This window comes from Myxocyprinus asiaticus, chromosome 40, assembly GCF_019703515.2.
Source record: "Myxocyprinus asiaticus isolate MX2 ecotype Aquarium Trade chromosome 40, UBuf_Myxa_2, whole genome shotgun sequence".
NCBI lineage: Eukaryota > Metazoa > Chordata > Actinopteri > Cypriniformes > Catostomidae > Myxocyprinus > Myxocyprinus asiaticus.
Window position 1 is genome coordinate 24,139,269 of NC_059383.1, and position 24,822 is coordinate 24,164,090.

Consider the following 24,822-nt stretch of genomic DNA (forward strand, 5'->3'; position numbering starts at 1 on the left):
TAAAAAAACATAGTATAAAGTATTTTCTATGTGGTAAAATTGCCCAAATATTGGTCGGGACATTTCCGATCTTCTGAAAGTAGGTAGGGGCATGTCGTTCCTTTGACCTCATGTCTTGGTTTTTGCTCTGATATGCATTTTCAGTTGTGAGACCTTATATAGACAGGTGTGTGCCATTCCAAATCATGTCTAATCAATTGAATTTGCCACAGGTGGACTCCAAATCAAAGTGTAGAAATATCTCAAAGATGATCCAGAGAAATGGGATGCACCTGAGCTAAATTTCAAGTGTCATAGCAAAGGGTCTAAATACTTATGTCAATGTGATATTTCAGTTTTTTCTTTTTAATACATTTGCAAAGTTATGAAAAATCTGTTTTTAGCTTTGTCATTATGGGGTATGGAGTGTAGATTGATGTGAAAATTTTTTTTTAAAGCATTTTAGCAAAAGGCTGCAACATAACAAAATGTGAAAAAAATTAAAGGGCCTGAATACTTTATGAATGCACTGTATTTGTTTCAGTCGAGACTTTATTCATAACCAATTTAGCCACAGTACTGTATAAACACTAGGGGTGTAATGGTTCGAATTTCTCACGGTTCGGTTTGTATCACGGTTTTAGGGTCATGGTTTCGGTATGGTTCGGTATTTTCTTTGTTCAGAAAAAAATATTTTACTGCCAAATCCAAAGAATAATCTATTTGGTAAACACTTCAACAGGTTTGCCCTTAAATAACAATCATTGTTTTACAACAGTAACCATAGTTTAACCATGGCATTTGTAGTAAAATCATAGTAACCACAGTATAAACATGGTTACTGTCATGGTTACAATATATAGTAAAATCATGGTTACTATATAGAAACTACAGTATTACTGTTATAAAACCATGGTTAATTGTATCAAAACCATGATTTCTGCTCAGAAAACCATGGCGACAGCAGTCATGGTTACTACAATATTACTATAGTATACCATGGTTAATTTTCATCAGGGTCCTTAACTAAAGAAAAACATTTTCTCTAATTACTAAATCAACATTAATAACTTAATAACATAATACCTGCACTAATATGCTATATGCATCAACATAAAGTGCACTTCAAACTCATCTCAACATATATTCAATATTCGGAAGCTGTACATCACTATAGAAGGAATAACCTTGCTATTAAAATGCATAAGAGAAGGGATGTTGTGATAATGCAGCTCGAGTATTTTAATAATATGGGAAATCCCACATGAACACCCCAAGCGTTTCATGTCTGTCCGAAAATGGAAGAGAGTGTGTGCAGTTTTGGCTCACCTGCGGCTCTTTCTCTGGGTGATGTTGGCGTAAATGATTAATCATGTATCAGTGTATTACTATAATGTCATCTTAATGCCATTAATCAAAGCGCATTATTGATGCTTGCGATAGATTACAGCCGCACGAGGAAACAGGAAGAACTTGCGTGCATGTTTTAAATAAACCCTCACGCGCATTATTGACATATATTACCAGTATACAGCACTCGTGTTGAGCGATGTCTTCAAACAGTGCCTGTTTTTTAAACGTCTTTTGACCATCGCTGTTGTAACTGACTGCAAAAAGAAAATGTTCCCAGAAAGGAGAAACGTAGGGGGCTTCTCTATCAGTGTCTCGTTTTCTCCACTTGCCATTTTCAACTACACACAGAAATGTGATGTCATCAAGTTGACCCACATGAAACACAGGCGGAGCGTATCCATCTACAGATCCATTCAGGTGCGTTAGCGGAGGTTGTCACTGTGCCTGTCTGTTTGACGCTTTGTTTTCTTGACCAAAACTTGTGCTCCAGATGCATCATTAAACTTGAGGTGAACCAACCGCAGTGCCAATGCTTCCCGAACCGTTTTTTACAAAGAACCGTTACACCCCTAATAAACACCTAGGATTGTTGTGGTTATTTTCTATGAGTTTGCTCAAATATGCTGACCTGCCAGCTTTTAGATCCAGTCTGTAGCTAGAGACACAATCCTTCCATGCACCACGAAACACCTCTATTTTTGTACTCTTCAACTTCTCCATTCACGAGAGCTAGATAAGACTGTATTTATATTTTCTGTGACTACACTGTGTATTTGAGACAAATCTGGAAGATTATTAGTGAAGCTATCTTCAGTGGTCGAAAGAATAGTTCTACCCGATTGATAACGCGGCATAGATTGAGCGACCTTTGCTAAGTGCAGTGTACAAGAGACGAGATAATGATCTGAGATGTCATCGCTCTGGATTGTATACTATTGTTTAAATAGAGCTGTTCAGGTTGTAGTCAAAAACCCGGATTTAAAATCACCATGGGTTCCCTCTAGATTTTTCTATGGGTTTTTATAATGGCAGTTTTGCATTTATGAGTATAGTCATTTTTGGGTAAACTATCCCTTTAATCAGACATGAGCTTGGCATATGGAGTGTGCACTCACCTGTCTGAGAATAAAGGCGACGGCATCCGTGGACTCCCAGTATGACGCATGGAACAGGTGAGGCAGAGCTATGGTGGGGAAGGTGGTGAGCACATCTGGACAGTAAAGCACATAATCTAACCGCTTTAACCCCCACCACCTACTACATACTGAGAGGGAAAGAAAGATATAGAAGAGAAAAAGTTATTGCAACATCATTTAAATTGCATTTAATGCCTGAAGCACATATAGTTAATTTAAAAGCTGGTGACTTCCATATAGAAATGAATAAAAGATTCACACATGGACATGCAGTGCTCTTTAGACTCACTGTGTGAGATAGTGCTAACAGGCTCGCTTGGGGTGGGTTCAGTCAGTTCAGTGTCAGAGCCAGAGAGAGAGGGGCAACAACGAACCACTCGTTCACTGCCCCTATGGGACGCACTTCCTGTGCAAGACTGCACTGGGACTCCATCTGCCGAAACATCACTGTCTGACAAGTGTCTGAGTACTGTGTCAGCTTTGCAGAGACATAAATAAATAAACACAAAAAAGGCAGACAGCAATTTACAGATGTGACAGGGCAAAGGACGGTGTTCAAGATTTCTGTTTGATGCCACCAAGCAAACAGGTGTCTTATGAATAAAACCTAAACTGTTAAAGGAATAATTTTCACAAAAATGAAAATTCTGTCTACACTTAAATCACCCCCATAATGTTTATCATACAAAGTGACCGTATGCCTTGAGAAGACTTGGAATATGATGCATGAACTACTTTTATGACACTTTTGGAGCTTTTTTAAGCATTAAAGTAAATCACTGTCTGCTGCCACTTTATTGAATTCAGACAACAAACATTCATTAAATACTTTCATTTTTAGGTGAACTATTTCTTTAAAGGTGAACTCAGTAATGTATGTCTTATAAAAAAAATAAGCTTTACCCCTAAAAAAAATTAATAGTATTTGTATATATATTTTATTATATTTATCACACATATACAGTGAAATTCTTTTTTTCACATATCCCAGCTAAGCTGGGGTCAGAGTGCAGGGTCAGCCATGACACAGTGCCCCTGGAGCAGACAGGATCAAGGGCCTTGCTCAAGGGCCCAACAGTGGCATCTTGGGGCTTGAACCCCTGACCTTCTGATCAGTAACCCAGAGCCTTAACTGCTGAGCCACCACTGCCCCATATATATATATATATATATATATATATAAAAGCATAAATACGTTTTCTTTCTTGCAAACGATCAGATTAAGAATTATAAAACAGTCTTTGTAAGGTAGAATTGCATTATTAGGATCTAAAATGTATAATAATGGCTTGAAAGGATTTAATTTGATTCCTCCCAAAAGAAAGCTGTCGTGTGAGTGTGTTCCCTATCTGTCACTCACTCGACGTTGGTGTCGATGTAGTGACACTAGGGGTCACTCTTGGGAGCCCGAGACACCTCTGGTCTTTGGGCGAGTGGTATTTGCATGCCACTCCCCCGAACATACGGGTATAAAAGGAGCTGGTATGCAACCACTCATTCAGATTTTCTCTTCGGAGCCGAACGGTCATGCTCATTGAGCTGAATAGCACTGTTCATTCACCTCTGCTGGATCTGACGGCGCATTTCAGCGGCTTCTCCCTCCTCTGCACTGGTGCACTGCAGAGAACACTCCTGGGCGCTTCGGCAGAAAAAATAGAGAGTATATTTTCTAAAAGAGCATTTTTCCCCTCTAAAAGAGTATATTTCTCTAAAAGAGCGCACACACGGAACGTCTTTTTAAAGACGCGTCTTTCTAAAGATGCCTTTCCGTTCGTGTGTTATTCCTGGTTGCGGTCGTTTTCTCTCAACTTCGGATGGTCATGATCGCTGTCTCTCGTGTCTGGGCGCGACCCACACGGAGGCAGCGTTTATGAATGGTTCATGTTCTCACTGCGAGAACATGACCATGGCAACGTTGCGGTCGCGGCTTGCTTTCGTAAGGAAGCAAGCCACCCCAGCGGCTCCCCGCCTTGGTCCTCCTACCTACGGGTTTGAGGTCAGCGCGGCTGGCGCTGGGGGCGATTTGGGGACCTCAATGGGATCGCCTCCGCCGGGTATCCCCCGCGGACCTCCCATTCCCCAGCACACTCGTCTGCCCCAATTGGGCTTCCGGATGAGTTCGCCGGCTCGTCGCACGGCGAGTCTGGCTTCTTGTTCGAGGCCCGCGAAGATGATGAGCTCTCGAGTGCAGCATCGGAGAGCAGGCTTGTCCAGTCGGACGCAGAAGCCTCAGCTGGGCTTCCCCCTTCGGGGACGGTCGCCCAGTTACAGGCCGATGCCGAAATGACGGACATGCTTTCCCGGGCGGCCGCGAGCGTCGGGCTAGAGTGGAACCCTCCGCTCTCCCCTGAACCCTCGCGGCTTGTTGATTGGTTTCTGGGCTTGCGGCGCCGCTCAGACCAGCCGCGCCCCGCTCCAGTGCCATTCTTCCCGGAGGTGCATGAGGAGCTGACGAAGTCGTGGGAGGCACCTTTTACTGCCCGACCCCGACTCCGCAGTTCCCCCGCTCTCACTACCCTCGATGGCGGGGCGGCCAGGGGCTATACGGCGATTCCCCCGGTGGATAAGGCGCTCGCAGTGCACTTATGCCCGCAGAGCGCCGCCACCTGGCGTGGACGCCCTAAGCTCCCCTCCAAGCCCTGAAGGCTCACGTCGTCCCTGACGGCCAAGGCCTACAGCGCTGCTGGACAAGCCGCCTCTGCCCTGCACGCCATGGCTCTCCTGCAGGTCCACCAAGCCAAGGCACTGAAAGAACTGTACGAGGGTAGTTCCGCCCCAGATTTGATGCAGGAACTGTGCTCGGCGACCGACCTCGCCCTCCGGGCGACGAAGGTCACAGCGCGGTCTCTCGGGCGGACAATGGCCACACTAGTGGTCCAGGAGCGCCACCTGTGGCTCAACCTGGTCGAGATGGGCGAGGCCGACAAGACACGGTTCCTTGCTGCCCCCATTTCCCAGGCGGGCCTATTCGGCGACACCGTTGAGGACTTTGCCCAGCAGTTCTCGACGGTAAAGCAGCAGACGGAGGCAATCCGGCACATCCTGCCCCGGCGCGGCTCAAGACCCCGCACCCCGTCTGCTCGTCGCCAAGGGCGTCCCCCTGCGGTGACTGCACCGGCTCCGCCGCAGCCCGTCCCTCCGGCCCGGCCCCGGCGTGGAGCCCACCGCAGGAAGCCGACGCCACCCGTCTCACAGCCGGCACCGAAGAACCCACGGAGGTCTTCGAAGCACCCCTGAGATGGGCAACCCAGGGACGAGGGAACCCACTCACCTGGAGCTGGTAGAAAGACCACTCCATCCCCCGGTGGAGGGCCGGGTGGAAAATCTTTTGTTGCCTTTTTGTTTGATTTCGCCGCACGCCCAAGTGGCTGCGGTACCCAACAGTTCAACAAAAGAGCAGCTTCCTTCCTCCCTGGGTCACATACCCGGTGTGTACGGTCGTCACCACGACTACCGTCCACGGGCTTTATCTTGCAGGATTGGCGCTCCAGCGGTGCCCTTTCCGCCCCTGAGCGCCCAGCTGTGGCACAAATCCACCCCCGATGTGACAGCCTCCACGGGTCACGAGGACAGGCCTCTTCCTCCCTCGTCCCAGGCTGTTCCGGGGGTGGTCACAAGGAGCCAGGTAAGTGCTTCGATGTCCCTAGACTCAGCATGGCCACGACGTGCTGTGGCACCTCGTGCTCTGCCCCGCCGCGAGGCCCCACCTGCCGGTACGTCCGACAACGTTGTCCCCTTGGTCCCCCTCACACGGAATTTGGACGCATGGCTTGCGCTTCCCAATCCATCGCGGTGGTTGATCCGGACCGTCCGTCTCGGCTATGTGATTCAGTTCGCCAGGCGCCCGCCCAGGTTCAGCGGTATTCACTTCACCTTCGTCAAGGGCGAAAACGCTGTTACCCTGTGCGCGGAAATCGCTACCCTCCTATGGAAGGGCGCGATAGAACCTGTCCCTCCAGCCGAGATGAAGAAAGGGTTTTACAGCCCCTACTTCATCGTACCAAAGAAAGGCGGTGGGTTGCGGCCAATCTTAGACCTGCGAGTACTGAACCGGGCTTTACACAGACTCCCGTTCAAGATGCTGACGCAAAGACGCATTTTAGCGAGTGTCCGGCATCAAGATTGGTTTGTGGCGGTAGACCTGAAGGACGCATTTCACGTCTCGATCCTTCCTCGACACAGACCCTTCCTGCGGTTCGCGTTCGAGGGTCGGGCATATCAGTACAAAGTCCTCCCTTTCGGCCTGTCCCTGTCTCCTCGCGTCTTTACGAAGATCGCAGAGGCTGCCCTTGCCCCGTTAAGGGAGGTGGGCATTCGCATTCTCAACTATCTCGACAACTGGCTAATCTTAGCTCACTCTCAAGACGTGTTAAGCGCTCACAGGGACCTTGTGCTCTCGCACCTCAGCCGACTAGGGCTTCGGGTGAACTGGGAAAAGAGCAAGCTCCTCCCGGTTCAGAGCATCTCTTTCTCGGTTTGGAGTTGTACTCAGTCTCCCTGACGGCGCGCCTTACGAACAAGCGCGCCCAGTCGGTGCTGACCTGTTTGAAGGCGTTCAAACAGAAAACAGCGGTTCCACTGAAACTTTTTCAGAGGCTCCTGGGGCATATGGCATCCTCGGCGGTGGCCACCCCACTCGGGTTGATGCATATGAGGCCGCTTCAGCACTGGCTCCAGACTCGAGTCCCGAGACGGGCATGGCGCCACGGGACACACCGCGTGGCCATTACGCCGGTCTGTCACCATCTTTTCAGCCCTTGGACCGACCTCTCGTTTCTACGAGCAGGTGTTCCCCTATAACTGGTCTCCAGGCACGTCGTGGTCACGACAGACGCCTCCAAGACGGGCTGGGGCGCTGTTTGCAACGGGCACGCAGCCACCGGCCTCTGGACAGGTCCGCGGCTGCGTTGGCACATCAACTGCCTCGAGCTACTGGCAATTCTGCTCGCCCTGCGGAGGTTCCGGCCATTGATCCAGGGCAAGCACGTGCTAGTTCGGACAGACAGCACGGCAGCGGTAGCATATGTCAACCGCCAAGGTGGTCTGCAATCCCGCTGTATGTCACAACTCGCCCGCCGTCTCCTCCTCCGGAGTCAGCAGCACCTCAAGTCGCTGCGAGCCACTCATATCCCGGGCAACCTCAACGCTACAGCGGACACGCTGTCATGGCAGGTTTCCCGTAGGGGAGAGTGGAGACTCCACCCCCAGGTGGTCCAGCTGATTTGGAGTCAATTCGGTCAGGCTCAGGTGGACCTGTTCGCCTCCCAAGAATCCTCCCACTGCCCGCTCTGGTACGCCCTCACCGAGGCTCCTCTCGGCATAGACGCGCTGGCACACAGCTGGCCCCCTGGCATTCGCAAATACGCGTTTCCCCCAGTGAGCCTACTTGCACAGACACTGTGCAAGGTCAGGGAGGACGAGGAGCAGGTCGTCCTGGTAGCACCCTACTGGCCCACCCAGACATGGTTCTCGGACCTCATGCTCCTCGCGACAGCTCCCCCCTGGCAAATTCCCCTGAGGAAGGACCTTCTTTCTCAGGGACGGGGCACCCTCTGGCACCCGCACCCAGACCTCTGGAATCTCCATGTCTGGCCCCTGGACGGGACGCGGAAGACCTAGGTGGCCTACCACCCGCGGTGGTAGACACGATCACTCAGGCTAGGTCCCCCTCTACGAGGCGCCTGTATGCCTTGAAGTGGTGTCTGTTCGCTAAGTGGTGTTCTTCTCAACACGAAGACCCCCAGAGATGCGCAGTCGGATCAGTGCTTTCCTTCCTGCAGGAGAGGTTGGAAGGGAGGCTGTCCCCTTCCACCTTGAAGGTGTACATTGCTGCCATAGCAGCACACCACGACGCAGTTGACGGTAAGTCCTTAGGGAAGCACGACCTGATCATCAGGTTCCTAAGAGGCGCTAGGAGGCTGAATCCCTCCAGACCGCCCCTCGTTCCCTCATGGGATCTCTCCGTAGTTCTTCAGGACCTACAGAGAGCCCCCTTTGAGCCTTTGCAGTCAGTCGAACTTAAGGCACTCTCCTTGAAGACTGCCCTCCTGACTGCGCTCACTTCCATCAAGAGGGTAGGTGACCTGCAAGCGTTCTCTGTCAGCGAAACGTGCCTGGAGTTCGGTTCGGGCTATTCTCACGTGATCCTGAGACCCCGACCGGGCTATGTGCCCAAGGTTCCCACCACTCCTTTTAGGGACCAGGTGGTGAACCTGCAAGCACTGCCCCAGGAGGAGGCAGACCCAGCCCTGGCGTTGCTGTGTCCGGTGCGCGCTTTGCGCATCTATTTGGATCGCACGCAGAGCTTTAGACTCTCTGAGCAGCTCTTTGTCTGCTTCAGTGCACAGCGGAAAGGAAGCGCTGTCTCCAAGCAGAGGATCGCCCACTGGTTTGTTGATGCCATATCTATGGCATATCTCGCCCAAGACATGCCGCCCCCGGTAGGGCTACGAGCCCATTCTACCCGTGGTGTAGCAGCTTCTTGGGCCCTGGCCAGAGGTGCCTCTCTAACAGACATTTGTAGAGCAGCGGGCTGGGCAACACCCAACACCTTTGCAAATTTCTACAACCTCCGGGTGGAACCGGTTTCATCCCAGGTGGTGGCACGCAACACAAGCGGATAAGCCCGGGATAGCCGGCCGGGTGTATCACTTGCACATAGCGCCTTCCACCTCCTTTTGAGCTGAAGACGTGCGCTGTTAATTCCCAGTAGTGTTCACAAAAGTTGTTCCCTGTTTGACTTCCTCCGAGCCCTGTGGCAGTCGAGTTTTCGGAGAGACTCACTGCCGGCCCAGTAAACGCGCTAGCTAAGAGCCCGGTTCTGGGGTAGGTGCTCCGCATGTGGCGGTTTCCTGTAAGGCTAACCCCATGCAATCTATATCTTCCGCTAATTCATTTCCCTGCTGGCAAACTGCGTCTTCCTTGGGCAGAGCCCCTCTGCCCCAGTCTCCATGTTGTAGTACCTCCTCCCCCATTGGGCAGGATCTACCTTGAAGGCTCTCCACATGGTTGGAAAGACCATGTGATGTATTCTTCCACTTAAATATCCCCCCCTCTCTTGGGGCGAGGTGTGGTTTCCGCGGTGTCCTCCCCTTGGGAGGGACACCCCCTGACTAGACCCGGCGGCCCAGTCGGATAATCCCCCTTCTTTTTTTAGGGAGTGGAAAAAGAGAAGGGGAAAAGAGGCCACGACTGGGTTAAGCCCGTCTCTATCTTTGGGTAGTCGACTTGTCCCCAAAAAGGGCCATTCGACACTCATAACTGTGTTGGGGGAGGTTACGTGTCGACCTGGTGTGCTGGCTATGAGGCACACAGCAAGTCTGCCCACCACACACTGCCAGTTCACGTAACACAGTTCAGCCTTGTGGCGTTTTGTAAAGGGACCCCTAGTGTCACTACATCGACACCAACGTCGAGTGAGTGACAGATAGGGAACGTCATGGTTACTGGTGTAACCTCCGTTCCCTGATGGAGGGAACGAGACATTGGTCCCTCCTGCCACAACGCTGAACTACCCGCTGAAATGGCCGGACCTTATATCGGCTCCTCAGCATAAAACCTGAATGAGTGGTTGCATACCAGCTCCTTTTATACCCGTATGTTCAGGGGAGTGGCATGCAAATACCACTCGCCAATTTTCATTGGCCTTTTTTCAAAGACCAGAGGTGTCTCGGGCTCCCAAGAGTGACCCCTAGTGTCACTACATCGACACCAACGTCTCGTTCCCTCCATCAGGGAACGGAGGTTACACCAGTAACCATGACGTTCTCTCTGGCATTCACTAACTGCGGTGCTTTTGGCCCTCTGTTCTTCTGGCTGTGACCTCTGTTTGGGACTAATCTGAGAGCATTTCTAGACGCAGAGTGAGGCGGATTACACTGCAGAATACTTACGATCCAAGAAAGATAAAAGGGAAAATACCACTCGGAAACACTTCAAATGATCAATGTGCTCATATTTAACATGGTTAAAGGGCTTAACATGTAGGTAAAATATTCCAAATGTTAGTGTACAAGAACTCACATTTTAGAATTCTGAAAACTTAAGACTAAACTGCAGGTAAAGACTAACAACTGTTGTGAATATCCAAGAAAGGCACTGTTAATGGCCAGCTTTAAATGCTTTCACGCATATGTGCGGACTGTTATTACCTAAAAAGGTACTATTTCTTCCTGATTTAACCTTTAAAAACTACTTTTATTGGTGTAACTTAATATAGTCAGGTTGATTCAGTCATATTAAATCAATGTTTTTGCATAAATACAGTTTAAAAAAGCAATATCAACAAATATTATTAAAAAAAACACCAATCGTCATAAAAGTAATATTTATTATCAATAATTGTCTGAGTAAACATTTCTTCTACCAAGCAATATAGTTCATTATCTTGGCTGTAGTAGTTGTAAGTGTGCATATATTGACATTTTTCAATTACTTGAAAGCAGCTCATCCAATCAGAATTTATAAGAATTATCAATTTTATACAGTAATTTAGATGTTGCCACGTTTTTAGGTTACATGACAAAACATTTTTTACAGTGTAATTAAGTCCTGTGGATGAATTCATATTATTATTTTTATTGACAGTGTTTCACAGTGCTATGTAAATACTAATATTCTCAGTTCATTTCCATGAATTACCTCGGATTAGACTAAAATATCGAAGTATTTAAACATGGTTTTTGGATTAAATAAATTTACTGTTTACAACTGTGTTATCCAGATATCTCAGGGGAAATGCTAAAGACACGACTTTTTAAGATAGAAGGATACTGATTTAAAATGCAATATCCCTCACTGAATAGCCCATTTAATGTGTAATATATATTCATAAGGCATCTGCATAAGGCATAAGCCAACCATTTCAAGATTTTCCAGTCCAATTTATTAGAATAAGCAGTTTATGCATGCATAATTGAACTTGTCCAAAAAAATAAATAAATCGAAAAAAAAGAAGAAAAAAAAAACCTACCCAAAAAAGAATCAAGGCTGTTATGATGTCCTTATTTTAATTCACTGATGACAGTTGGTGAATCTGAAATAAGCCTCTTACCGATGAGAGTGGAGCGCCCATCACCCAGCGGGTAACGCTGGTAACGAGGGACAGGGAAGGGGGGCAGTTGGGTGAGAGCTGGGTGCAACAAGGGCTCCAGACGTGATGCGGAGGGGTCCGATGGGTAGAACAGATTAAAAATCTGAGAACAAGCTGGATGGAGCTGAGCCACTAATAGAAGGGGAAGAGGGAAAAAGAGCAATTATCAGCTGTCAGGAAGTTACTTTGACAAGCATGACATTTCTAGATATTACTATAAATCACATGTATGTTTTTTTTTTCTTCTTTAAAAGTATTTTTTTTCTTTAGTCCATGTCTATTAACTTTGTTCTATACACAAGTGTACTCCTAAAAGTTGACAAAAAGAACACATTAACACTTTACAGTGAGATTCCATTTGTTAACATCAGTTAATACTTCAGGTGAACAAACAATTAACAATATATTTCTTTACAGCATTTATTAATCTTTATTAATGTTAGTTAATAGAAATACAATTGTTCAATGTTAGTTCATGTTAGTTCATAGTGCATTGACTAATGTTAACAAATTCAACTTTTGATTTTTGAATTTATTAGTATACATTAACTAAGATTAATAAATGCTGTAAAAGAACTGTTCATTGTTAGTTTGTGTTAACTAATATTATTAATTAATGTTAACAAATTTAACCTTATTGTAAAGTGTTAACAGTTAACCTTCAGCTGATATACAGTATGTATTTAATATTTACAGTCTTTCTCTTATGGGGAAATGGACCAAATATATTGACGGCACATGTTGCACTACATAGTTTTTTTGTTCTTTCAAATTCTCTCTAATGAGAATATCCCTCCCTCTAATACCACCTGCAACTGACTAGGAAGTAGCAAATCAAAGTTCAGGGTTGTTGCTTATTGGCTATTTTACACTTTACACTTTACACAAAAACTATTTGCCAATGGCTTAAGAAAAATTAACTTGTTTTGCCTTTGAAATAAGTTTTTGTCCCTCTTTAAAGAAACATTTGAATCTGTGTGTGTCTTAGGGAGGGAAGGTGATTTGTACCCTCAACAGCAGGTAACACAGTTCTCCTCATAGCGAGCACCAGTCCCAGTGGGCAGCCCAGCAGAAAGCAGTCTGACACTTCAAACTCAAAGCAGCCTGGATTGATAGCCTGCCTAGAGCCGCACTGATCGTCCTGAGATAGACTGAGAGACAGCAGGGATGGAAAATGAGTTTCCTTCATTTATTATTAACTCTTTATGAATGATTAATCATTCACAATCCACAATTAATGCTTTAATTTGATGCTGATGTCATCAAAAAGGCCCTTAATGGCACATAGTGAAAGATTTATAACCAGGCAAGATATTAAAAACGATTTATTCTTGATACACTCCAAAAAAGTAATGATTCTTGTAGGATTCATGAGCTGGTAACATTACCTCCAGAGATACAAATACGACGAAATATTAAAGGAGTAGTTCACCCAAAAATGATCACTCCCATTTACTCACCCTTATGCTGTCTCAAACTCGTATGACTTACTTTCTTCTGCATAACACAAACAAATATTTTTTGATGGATATATATATATATATATATATATATATATATATATATATATATATATATATATATATGATGGAATTATTATTTTTGGGTGAACTATCCGACAGACTTTGCTGCCAAAACTGCTGCACTCATGAGCTATGTTTTAATGTAGTGAATTCTGTGCATTGTTGTTATTTCAGACATCAGTTAATCTGTTCCTTGAACAGCACAATTGAAAGAGTCATCAGCATTCAAAACATTCCCAGCATCCTTTGATATCTAAGTTTGTTGATATCATGTGATGGGAAATGTTATGATCTGCAAAAAACCACCTCAAATGTCAATTACTTTTTATCAGTGAGGCTAGAAAGGGGTGAGGGAGGTGATTTGATTTGACATCCCTGCTGAAAAAATAACTTAAACCAGTTTAAGATGAATTGCTGGTCTTAGCTGCTTTAAGGTGGTCTGTCAGTCCGGCCAAGCTGGTGCTCAGCTGGTTTAGTGCCCAACCAGCTGAAAAGTGCCCAAAACACCACTAAAACCATTCAACAGGTCAGCCTGACCAGGCTGGAAGACCAGCTAAGACCAGAAAACCAGTTTAGGCTGGTTTAAGCATTTTTTTTTCATAAGGGCTTAATGGCAAATGGAAAAATCCCTTTAATACCAGCCACCAGACCTGACTGACCAGGCTGGAAGGCCAGCTAAAACCAGCAAAGCAGTTTAGGCTGGTTTAAGCAGTTTCTTCATCAGAGCTTTAATGGCAAGAGGCAAAACAGCTCTAAAACCAACTAAAAGACCAGTCTGATCAAACAGGGAAACCAGCTAGGACCAGACATTTTAATGACCTCCAAGCTGTAACTATAACATAAAATAAATACACATGCCAATAAAGCCATGATGGCCAATCATGAAGGAGCGTTTCACCTGCTGAGAAAGACCTCAGACTGAGCACTGGCCACGTCTGCATCACACGAGTCACTCTGCTTGCGGATGAGTGGATGACGGACTCCAGACAGCGCGTCACTTGGTGTTGACACATCAATGTTGCTCTTACTCAGGCGTTTGCTGCCACGGAGAGTAGGGCTCAGAGAGTTCATCACATCTGGCTTGATATGATAACCAGAGACAATTGGTGTAAAAAGCTGAAAATGAATGAAGTCAGAACTTTACATACACCTTAGCCAAATACATTTAAACTCAGTTTTTCACAATTCCTGGCATTTAATCGTAGAAAACATACGAGTATCCTCTTTATTCCTTATTATTTTGTTTTCTTTTAAGGCAATATTTCACCCAAAAATTAAAATTCATTTATTTATCAACATGTTCAGATCCTATATTTTTCCTTCTTCTGTGAAACATATAAGGAGAATTATACAGAATTTCCAGGCTTCTGTTTCCATACTATGAAATGAGTGATTTGAGGCCCCGACATACTTCACACCCGTTCGTTCTTCGATTTCATATGATGTCATTTAGAACCAAATCTGGCCAAAATGAAGGTGTTTTAGAGTTAGTTTCAGTGGTTCATAACAACTCTCCAGTGCAAACTTTGAGGAAAACTTCTTACAGGCTGCTAAACACCTTCTTACTGCCATTAGTCCATTGCAGCGGTAGGTGTAACCTGGAGCTTCACCGACTTTGAGGCCGACAACTAATTCCCGTTCAGTCAGTTAAGAGTAGTCAACATGAACACACCGATGTGTAGAGTTATTAGTGAGCTGGTGCAAATTTACCTACATCTGTACGATCATTCACGTAGTGACTTTTTTCAAGATATGTCATGCGATTTTTGTTTTGTTTAATTAGTTTACAAAAGGAATCAAATCTATTCAAATTCTCTTAAGTGCCCATTCACTCTGCTGTTTGATATTCTGCTTCACTCATGTGCCGATTACAGCAAATGCCATTCACATCTGCCTTAAGTAAGATAAGCCTCTCTTATCATCATTCTTTTTTCTGTATTCTGCCCATTAACACTCTCTTTTATATACCTATTTTTGCAGTAGTATCAATGTCATCATAAATGACAAAAACAGAAGGTAACTGGTGCATTTTATGGCATATAGTGTGTTAGTGCATTAGTGCGATGAATGCAGAATGTAAACATGACAAATTATACATTACTGTGTCTTCTGCATATAAATTACTTTAAATCAGTGTTTCTCAACCAGGGGTCCACGGACACTTAGTGGTCCGAGCAGGGGTGGATTATGACTAGCAATTTTCTTTTCAGGCACTACCTGACCAAATATCTAGTTGAGATCCACGCAAAATACATTTTCATTGATTTAATTCCTTTAAATACATGTTCTGTCATTTACAATCAGATTTATTCAAACACACAGCATGGATATGGTAAAGAAACCGCTCAAACGAACGTTCGGTGAACTGTTCTTAAAGAGACAGTATCATTTTAACGTTTGTTATACATAATGCAAACTCAATGTAAATACTTGTAAATACTAAAAAGTATGCATACAAAAAACAAGAATGTGACAAAATGTGTATTAAATGTGTACATGTGCATATATTTAAAGGGGTAATAATACATTAAGAAATATTTTAACTTCATCAAACACTTTAAATATTGAAGAATTTAACAAATAGACACCTACAGCATCTATGCATGGGTTTAGTGAAACTTGGCAAAGAGTTTAGGCAGTTCTGGCTCACGCTGCCATATCTTTTTTAACTCATCTGAATTATGGTGTGTTCCATTTAGAAGTGATCATCCCTAAACCCTATTTCCTTCAAAGAATTTGCCCTCCACTGTCAGAGCTTCGAAGGGCTGAAAGGTGTGGGGCTCAAAAATAGTGATCATTTGGTCATTTTATTGTAAATTCCTTACAGCTTGGCTACCATTATTATTTTCCTATCAAAAAAGCCCTGTGAAGGCATCATTTAAGCCAAAATCCCCTAGACTACATTACATTGACAGAATGTTCAAATAAGCTAAAAGTCTGTTTTTGAATGTTCGTGATTTCAAAATTCAGCTGTCAAAATTTACACACAAGCCCTATAATCTGCTGTAGGATGCTCTCTTCTTTCTTTCTTTCTTTCTTTCTCTTACTGGAACACCTGTAAACATTTCTAACTTGAAGCATTTAAAAGTATTTTAAACTATCATACAAGGTTTCATCAAACCAACATTATAATCTGTATCAACAAACTTCATGCATCTAGTTTAATCAGACTTTTGTACCACACACACAAAAAAAAAAAAAAAATCAATGTCTATTTTTTCCCAACCACCTAAGCCCAGTTAAAAAGTTAAAAGTTTTTGTTCGACAGCACTTTTCAAACAAAGCATAAAGCTCAACCCTATAAAGCCTAACATATGAAATAATAGTCAGAATTTTTTTTAAATCTATTTAAAATGATTTTTCTATATAATAATGAAATTGTAAGCAAGCACATTTTGCTTAATTCAATAAATACTAATTTTGAAATATCAGTAACAATATAAATGTTTTTGTTAATTTTACTTTATCAAAATCAGCAAAGATTTCACAACAAAAAGACGAGTGCATCAAAATATGAAGGTAGCCATTTTGTAAATTATATTACAAGGTCTTCTACTTCCAGAAGAGCATGGAAACTTTAACCAGGAGGCAGTTGACATCTAGTGCATTGCATATAACTGGGTTTTCAGCAAAGTTTTGATCATGTTGATGATGTAGAGGATTTAGAAATTCATGTATCAAAAATTTAATTAGAAACAAGAGAGCAAAAGGGTCCTATAAGAGGGCTAGGGACCCTCATAGTCACAGGGCCCTATTGAGGGGGCCTTTTATAAGCTGTGGGGCCCACATATTCAAGCGTATATAAACATTTGTTTTCAAAGTTGATGGGCTATGAGACCTTGCAGCCCAGGTCCCCTCCGGACCCCTGGCAGTCAATGGCCCCTGGGCACTGGCCCCATTGGCCCGGTCCGTAATACACCTATGAATCCGAGGTGCAATTGCAGGGGGTCCATAGAATCATTTTAAATTTATCTGAATATCATGTTCTTGGTTGAGAGATAGACAGAAAAAAAGAAAAAACACAGATATGTGGCATCTGTTTATTAGTTGCACTGACAAAGGTTGTATCCGGTAGGCATTAGGACCCGGGAGCAGCCATCTGACTTCCCAAGTCAGGTTCAGAATCAGATGCCAAGATGCGCTCCGTAAAGATTACCAAAGGGGCTTGTAATGGTGTGTAATAGTTTTTCATATTCTGTTTATGTTTCATGAAAAAAAAACAAAAAAACATGACAAATAAGCCACGTCTGTTTATATATAACTCTATGCAGTATACAAATAAACAGCTTTTAGTCTGTGAGTAAAACAATATGCCTGTTGTATTCTATTCATTCATTAACGTCAGCGGCTGCCTTTCTGTGGATATTTCTGATATTTGCAACCTCTTTGCTATTTGCTATGCTAATGTTTTTACTACGATGAAACATCATTTTGTGTACTGTGCATGTGAGGAGTTGCGTTTGTCAGCAGCTAGAGTTTGCTAACACAATACTGTTGTGACGGACAGAATATTTAAACTGTTTGCATAAAATACTTTCTAAAGGCAAAATACTGTGAATAGGCCACTTTAAAACACTAATGTCTCTATGACTGATGCTAATGTTTGTGTGTGAGCATACTGTATGTGAAAAAAAAATAGGTAGGCCTATATTTCTTTCGATGGTAATATTATTTCCAAAAATAGAAAAATCAGGTTAAAGTCAGGTTAATGTTTAATGACTTTAAAATACTGATCAGTAACAATAGAAATGTAAAGGTCAAATACAGTGGTGTAGTAGTGTCGGAAGAGCCCCACCAACAGCAGTAATAGGTACAAAAAAAAAAAGAAGACATTTGATAAGCTATAATTACGGGACACAGTTGTCAAGCATCTGCAAAAGCATCAAAAACTAGCACGGGTGCAATAACATGCAGTATTTTTACAGAGTTTAACTGCATTAGTTACATTTAAATTTGTATATACATATATATATATATATATATATATAGTTGTGCTCAAAAGTTTGCATACCATGGAAGAAATTGTGAAATTTTGGCATTGATTTTGAAAAAATGACTGATCGTCTTTTATTTAAGGATAGTTATCATATGAAGCCATTTATTATCACATAGTTGTTTGGCTCCTTTTTAAATCATAATGATAACAGAAATCACCCAATTGGCCCTGATCAAAAGTTTACATACCCTTGAATGTTTGGCCTTGTTACAGACACACAAGGTGACACACACAGGTTTAAATGGCAATTAAAGGTTAATTTCCCACACCTGTGGCTTTTTAAATTGCAATTAGTGTCTGTGTATAAATAGTCAATGAGTTTGTTAGCGCTCACGTGGATGCACTGAGCAGGCTAGATACTGAGCCATGGGGAGCAGAAAAGAACTGTCAAAAGACCTGCATAATAAGGTAATGGAACTTTGTAAAGATGGAAAAGGATATAAAAAGATATCAAAAGCCTTGAAAATGCCAGTCAGTACTGTTCAATCACTTATTAAGAAGTGGAAAATTCAGGGATCTCTTGATACCAAGCCAAGGTCAGGTAGACCAAGAAAGATTTCAGCCACAACTGCCAAAAGAATTGTTCGGGATACAAAGAAAAACCCACAGGTAACCTCAGGAGAAATACAGGCTGCTCTGGAAAAGATGGTGTGGTTGTTTCAAGGAGCACAATATGACGATACTTGAACAAAAATGAGCTGCATGGTCGAGTTGCCAGAAAGAAGCCAATGCCACAAAAAAGCCCGGTTACAATATGCCCGACAACACCTTGACACGCCTCACAGCTTCTGGCACACTGTAATTTGGAGTGACGAGACCAAAATAGAGCTTTATGGTCACAACCATAAGCGCTATGTTTGGAGAGGGGTCAACAAGGCCTATAGTGAAAAGAATACCATCCCCACTGTGAAGCATGGTGGTGGCTCACTGATGTTTTGGGGGGTGTGAGCTCTAAAGGCACGGGGAATCTTGTGAAAATTGATGGCAAGATGAATGCAGCATGTTATCAGAAAATACTGGCAGACAATTTGCATTCTTCTGCACGAAAGCTGCGCATGGGACGCGCTTGGAATTTCCAGCATGACGATGACCCTAAGCACAAGGCCAAGCAAATATCCAGTCACGTTTGAAATGAATGTTCTGATTGGTGGATCAGCTTTGTCGGACTGTCTGACTTGCCCCTGCCATCCATCAGTTACCCTGCCTCCCGCTGCTCCGTGCAAGTTAAGAGAGAATCTCTGGACACTTTTTAAAATACTAATAAAAAAACCCACTATTCACTCAATGGTGCTGCAGCATCGCGTGATTAGATTGAAAAAGTTCTGGGTCAAAAGCCTACTCGTTGTACTGGCGGCTATACGTATCATCACTTATTTTAGGTGGGCATACGTAAAATCCTAAGAAAGATAGGTAGGCATGCGACGTATGCCTGCATATGCCCTAGACCAGGGGTCTCCAACCTTTTTGCACCACGGACCGGTTTAATTCTTGAGGACCGGCCTGTCATCGGGGGAGGTGGAATGCAAATGGTCTACAGGTCTGAAAACGCACATTGTTACAATGTTGCATTTTCTTCTTGGTTCGGTTCGCTTTCACAAGGCAACATTTCAAAACAGACCAAAACTATGTCAATAAAAGTCACATGTGAGCAAACTGTCCCCTTATTGGTCACTATGTTCCAGGATTTAGCTCATCCATTTATATACCGGTTAAAATTATATGCCTGTAAAAAATGTGTCAACCATTAAAAATTTAGAGAATTTGAGCATTGCCAGTTAGAGGTTGTGCTCCAAATACAAATTATCTGTCACTCTGGATATGAGTTGTAAAGTTTTCGTCATGGTTATTTTTATCTGTCATTAGTTGCTTTTGCATTATTTCTCCATTGAAACATGCCTTGTTCTCACAGATCTCTCACTCTCGCACATACCAGTGTTGCCAACTTAGCAACATTGTCGTTAGATTTAGCGACTTTTCAGACCCCTTTAGTGACTTTTTTTCTAAAAAGCACCTAGCGACAAATCTTAGCTACTTTCCATAGAAGTGTCGCCAGTACTGCCGTGTGAGCGTGAGGTCTTGCTTTCCCGCCACAGGCATACCTCTATCTGTGTCTACTCTGTTCAGTGAGTGGCAGACAGAGAAGCAGCACATTCAGTTCACCGCATGGCAGCTGACACAGGCGTGAATGAGCTGCACATGTGCAAACAGAGTTGCCAAGGAACAATCAATAATCTGTATGGTTTGCTCCTCCTTTGTTTTAATTTAAACAATTTAATTTGACCATTATTTTTCTTGCTTATCACTCACTGTTACACAGACGGAGGCTATGCACTGTGTGAGAGAAAAAATAAGACATTCTGTCGCTTCTAACTTATTGCCTATAAACAATTGTGCCTTTTATGTAAATTTGGATAGTGCCTTTTAAATGGCAAAGCGCACAACAATTAATACAGTGGCGTATATTAGTGCTGCACAGAAAGTTTTCCCAGGACGTTCTCGCGACTCGGTAGCAACTCTTCCACGCCCCGGTACTGGGTCGTGACCCAGGGGTTGGAGACCTCTGCCCAACACTACAATACTGTTCAAATTATTCAAACAAATGTAAGACAAATGGTTGGAAAATAAGTGTTGTAATATGTTTTGAAATGGCATTGGATGGCACTTAGTGTCTTTTTGTGATTATTGTAATATTATTGTAATGATAATATTGAAATGGTAACATAAGATATATATATTCAGGTACAGTTGAAGTCAGAAGTTTACAAGTCATTAAAACTCATTTTTTAACCACTCCACAGATTTCATATTAGCAAACTATAGTTTTGGCAAGTCATTTAGGACATCCACTTTGTGCATGACACGAGCAGTTTTCCCAACAATTGTTTACAGACAGATTGTTTCACTTTTAATTGACTATATCACAATTCCAGTGGGTCAGAAGTTTACATTCACGACATTAACTGTGCCTTTAAGCAGCTTGGAAAATTCCAGAAAATGATGTCAAGCCTTTAGGCAATTAGACAAATAGCTTCTGATAGGCTAATTGGAGTCAATTGGAGCTGTACCTGTGGATGTATTTTAAGGTCTACCTTCAAACTCAGTGCCTCTTTACTTGACATCACGGGAAAATCAAAAGAAATCAGCCAAGACCTCAGAAAAAAAAATTGTGGACCTCCACAAGTCTGGTTCATCCTTGGGAGCAATTTCCAAATGCCTGAAGGCACCACGTTCATCTGTACAAACAACAGTACGCAAGTATAAACACCATGGGACCACGCAGCCATCATACTGCTCAGGAAGGAGACGCATTCTGTCTCCTAGAGATGAACGTAGTTTGGTGCGAAAAGTGCAAATCAATGCCAGAACAACAGCAAAGGACCTTGTGAAGATGCTGAAGGAAACAGGTAGACATGTATCTATATCCACAGTAAAACAAGTCCTATATCGTTATAACCTGAAAGGCTGCTCAGCAAGGAAGAATCCTCTGCTCCAAAACCACCATAAAAAAGCCAGACTACAGTTTGCACATGGGGACAAAGAGTGCACATGGGGACAAAGATTTTACTTTTTGGAGTAATATCCTCTGGTCCCCTTTAGGCCCAGGGCACCATACAAGCTAGAACCGCCACTGCTCTAAGCGAAGAACAAAGAAGAACCTCTCTCTGAGTTTCACCTTTAGACTGTCAAAGTCCAAAAAGTACAAAAAAGCACCATTCTATTTGATTTACCATAAAAGTAGTCCATATGACTTGTTTGCTATATTGCAACTCTTCTGAAGACATCAAGACTAGATTATTGTAATGCATTACCGGGATGCAGGTTTAATAAATAAACTTCAGTTGGTTTAAAATGCAGCAGCTAGAGTGCTGTCAAGAACCAATGAATATGATCATATCAGCCCCATTTTATCGTTGTTACATTGGCTGCCTGTTAAGTTTCATATTCATTTTAAAATTCTGATAATTATTTACAAAGCTTTGAATGGTTTAGCTCCAAAGTACTTAAGTGACATTCTTTCACGCTATAATCCATCACGTTCACTACAATCGCAAAACTCCGGCCTGTTAACAATACAGAGAATATCAAAATCATAAAAGGAGGGAGAAATGTTCCTATTTGGTTCCTAAACTACAGAATAGTCTTCCTAGCAGTGTTCGGGACTCAGACACACTCTCTCAGTTTAAGTCTAGACTAAAGACTCATCTATTCAGCCAGGCATACACCTAATTTGTCCCTCAAATCATATTTATGCTGCTTAAGTTAAGGCTGCCAGAACTGGAAATACTTTCCTCATTCTATAACTCTGCTTTAAAGTGAATGGCATCTGTGCTAATTTTTTTATATTTCTTTCCCTGTCTCAACCTCAGAATATACAGTGTATCCCAAGGTTACCAGAGCCTGCCTGATCCAGCTCCGGTCCTGCCTGATATCTGACTCACATTGCTATGTGTCGCTGAGTGATGATGACCAACTGCAGCCTGTGCCTGCCCGACTTCACTTCAGTCTACTATGACGGACTTCACAGAGGATGAACTGATGCAAACTCCAAGACATGGGATTCTTCATAAGTCACTGCCTGAAGCTTTCGCTCAGGATGGAGTTCCCCAAAATTACCTGCCATAAGCTTCCAGCTGGACTGCGATGTCCTTTACTGATTGACGCCTGTATCATCTTGGTCAAAGGATGGACTACACTCTCTTAAAAATGGAATACACAGACAATAAATTAACTGCCAACAAAAGCCTTCATCAGCCAGATATCATAGGAAAATGCATCTACGTGTATTTCAACAGTTAATGTGGGATGACTTCAAGGACTTTATCACCAAACTTATAGTTCATACAAAATCATTTTATTTAAACACTGACCCCAAACACTTTAAAAACATTTTTTTATTATTATTTAAATCATGACTTGTTCAACACATAAATAACTAATAACATTCCTTATTATTCCTATTCAACAGAAAAATTCTGTCACATCTTGGCATTTGTTTGTGAATTTTATAAGCAGCAAACCACAAATTATGACCTTGCTCTTGCACCCCTACAGAGTCAAGCAGGGCCACCAAACACAAAGTAATTAATAAATTGTAAATTAGATTGTGTTGGGGGTGTGAAGCCATTAACTTCCAGTCATAAACCTCAAACAATGGCACTCAATAGCCACATCTCTGACCGACCGACTGATGCAATACATCCAGCTCTCTAATGGCTTGTTTGCTCGAGTTCCTCTGTTCTTGAGGCATCTGCTCACCAGCAGATGTGCCATGTGATGTCCTTTTATTGTATGCTGGCACTGCACAGGTGACTAGGCTTTTATTAAACCATCAGCACAGATAATGCAGAAAGACAGGGCCACAGGGAATCAATGCAAATAGAGTTGCAAAAAGCAGACACTGTATAAAAGGGACACAAGTCTGAAGAAGTGTTTTATAAAATCAATTTTAAGCCAACCCAAGTATTTTATTGCAGCTTTAAATGAGTTGCCACTTAGATCCAGAAATGTATCTATGGGAACTAGAAACCCTAAAAAAAGTCAAACAGACAAACGAGAAGGGAAAATTGTCCTGACATTTTAGAAATAAGAAGGGTGGAGAGAGATTTGAAGAACAGAAATGGAGCAAAGATTTGAAGGATTCACATGAAGTCTAGACATGATAAGGACAAAATTACACGCAGATCCAAACATAAAAGTGAAAGGCAAGAGTTCAGGGTGACATTATGTGTGTACATGTTCATCTGCACCTTGAGACTCTCTGTACTGTTGTTCTCGCTGCCACCCTCAGGGCTTCTGTGTTGCTTGTCACCACTGAAACACAAGGCGTCAAAACAGAGTACACCGCCAACACAGTCTGCCACCAGACACACCTGAATAACAGCAATACAGGATGTGCGTCAAGAAATCTTACTCACATTTAAATATTATGGCTTGCACAGTACATAAAGAGCTCTTAATTCTGCTAACTGACAATTTACAGAGACTGTGATGACACATTTCCACCTTGATTTAGTTGGGTAAGTCTAACTTTCTACGTTATATAACGCTGGCATTAATTAAAATATAGTCAACATTGCTGCAATGGGATTTCAATTACAGCTGCTGAGGGAGTGACAGTAAATTTGGCAGTAATCGCTTTCTATTTTTGAATGTCATGGAAACGTTATAGCGGGTTTTCTTCTTTTGCTGTTGAAGCAAATGGGAATGCAAAAATAATGTTTGCTATGGTCTCCCATTTACCTCTATAGAGTGAGATCTCTCTGTGTAGAGACTGTCCTGGTCCTATTTAACCCCAAATCAATACTACAAAAATATTAAATTTATTTTGCATAAGGAAAATGAAACTTAGGACGGTAAAGATTTTATTTAATTTTTTTGGATTGTAACATAATTTTTATGACATTTAAGCACATCTTATCCCCGAATTCTCAATACCATAACAGGTCCAGACATTTTAATTTGACTATTCCCATTGTTTTCAATGATGATTCTCATTACTGTAGCACAGTCACATTTTACTCTTGTTTTTGTTTTGCTTTTTGTTTTTTTAAAGATGCTGTTTATTACAATTATTTTCTTAATAAAATCAGCAAAATGAAAGGCAATGCCAAGGGAGTACTACTGTGATAATACTGTAAATACTTTAAATAATGTACATTGTGGGGGCCTGGGTAGCTCAGCGAGTATTGACGCTGACTACCACCCCTGAAGTCACGAGTTCGAATCCAGGGTGTACTGAGTGAC

At 42.9% G+C, this 24,822-nt stretch overlaps 1 protein-coding gene across 1 annotated transcript in view; it reads right to left on the bottom strand.

Annotated features, from left to right (window-relative positions):
- LOC127430918 (membrane-associated phosphatidylinositol transfer protein 3-like) overlaps positions 1 to 24,822 on the bottom strand; it is a 105,059-nt gene that overhangs the window by 29,492 nt on the left and 50,745 nt on the right. Inside the window, exons 7-13 of the mRNA XM_051681059.1 lie at positions 23,826 to 23,948; positions 17,367 to 17,376; positions 13,981 to 14,158; positions 12,568 to 12,710; positions 11,521 to 11,691; positions 2,758 to 2,946; positions 2,448 to 2,596 (exon numbers count right to left, since the gene is read on the bottom strand). Of these exons, the coding sequence (XP_051537019.1) occupies positions 2,448 to 2,596; positions 2,758 to 2,946; positions 11,521 to 11,691; positions 12,568 to 12,710; positions 13,981 to 14,158; positions 17,367 to 17,376; positions 23,826 to 23,948 (963 nt within the window). The remainder of the gene's footprint in view (positions 1 to 2,447; positions 2,597 to 2,757; positions 2,947 to 11,520; positions 11,692 to 12,567; positions 12,711 to 13,980; positions 14,159 to 17,366; positions 17,377 to 23,825; positions 23,949 to 24,822) is intronic.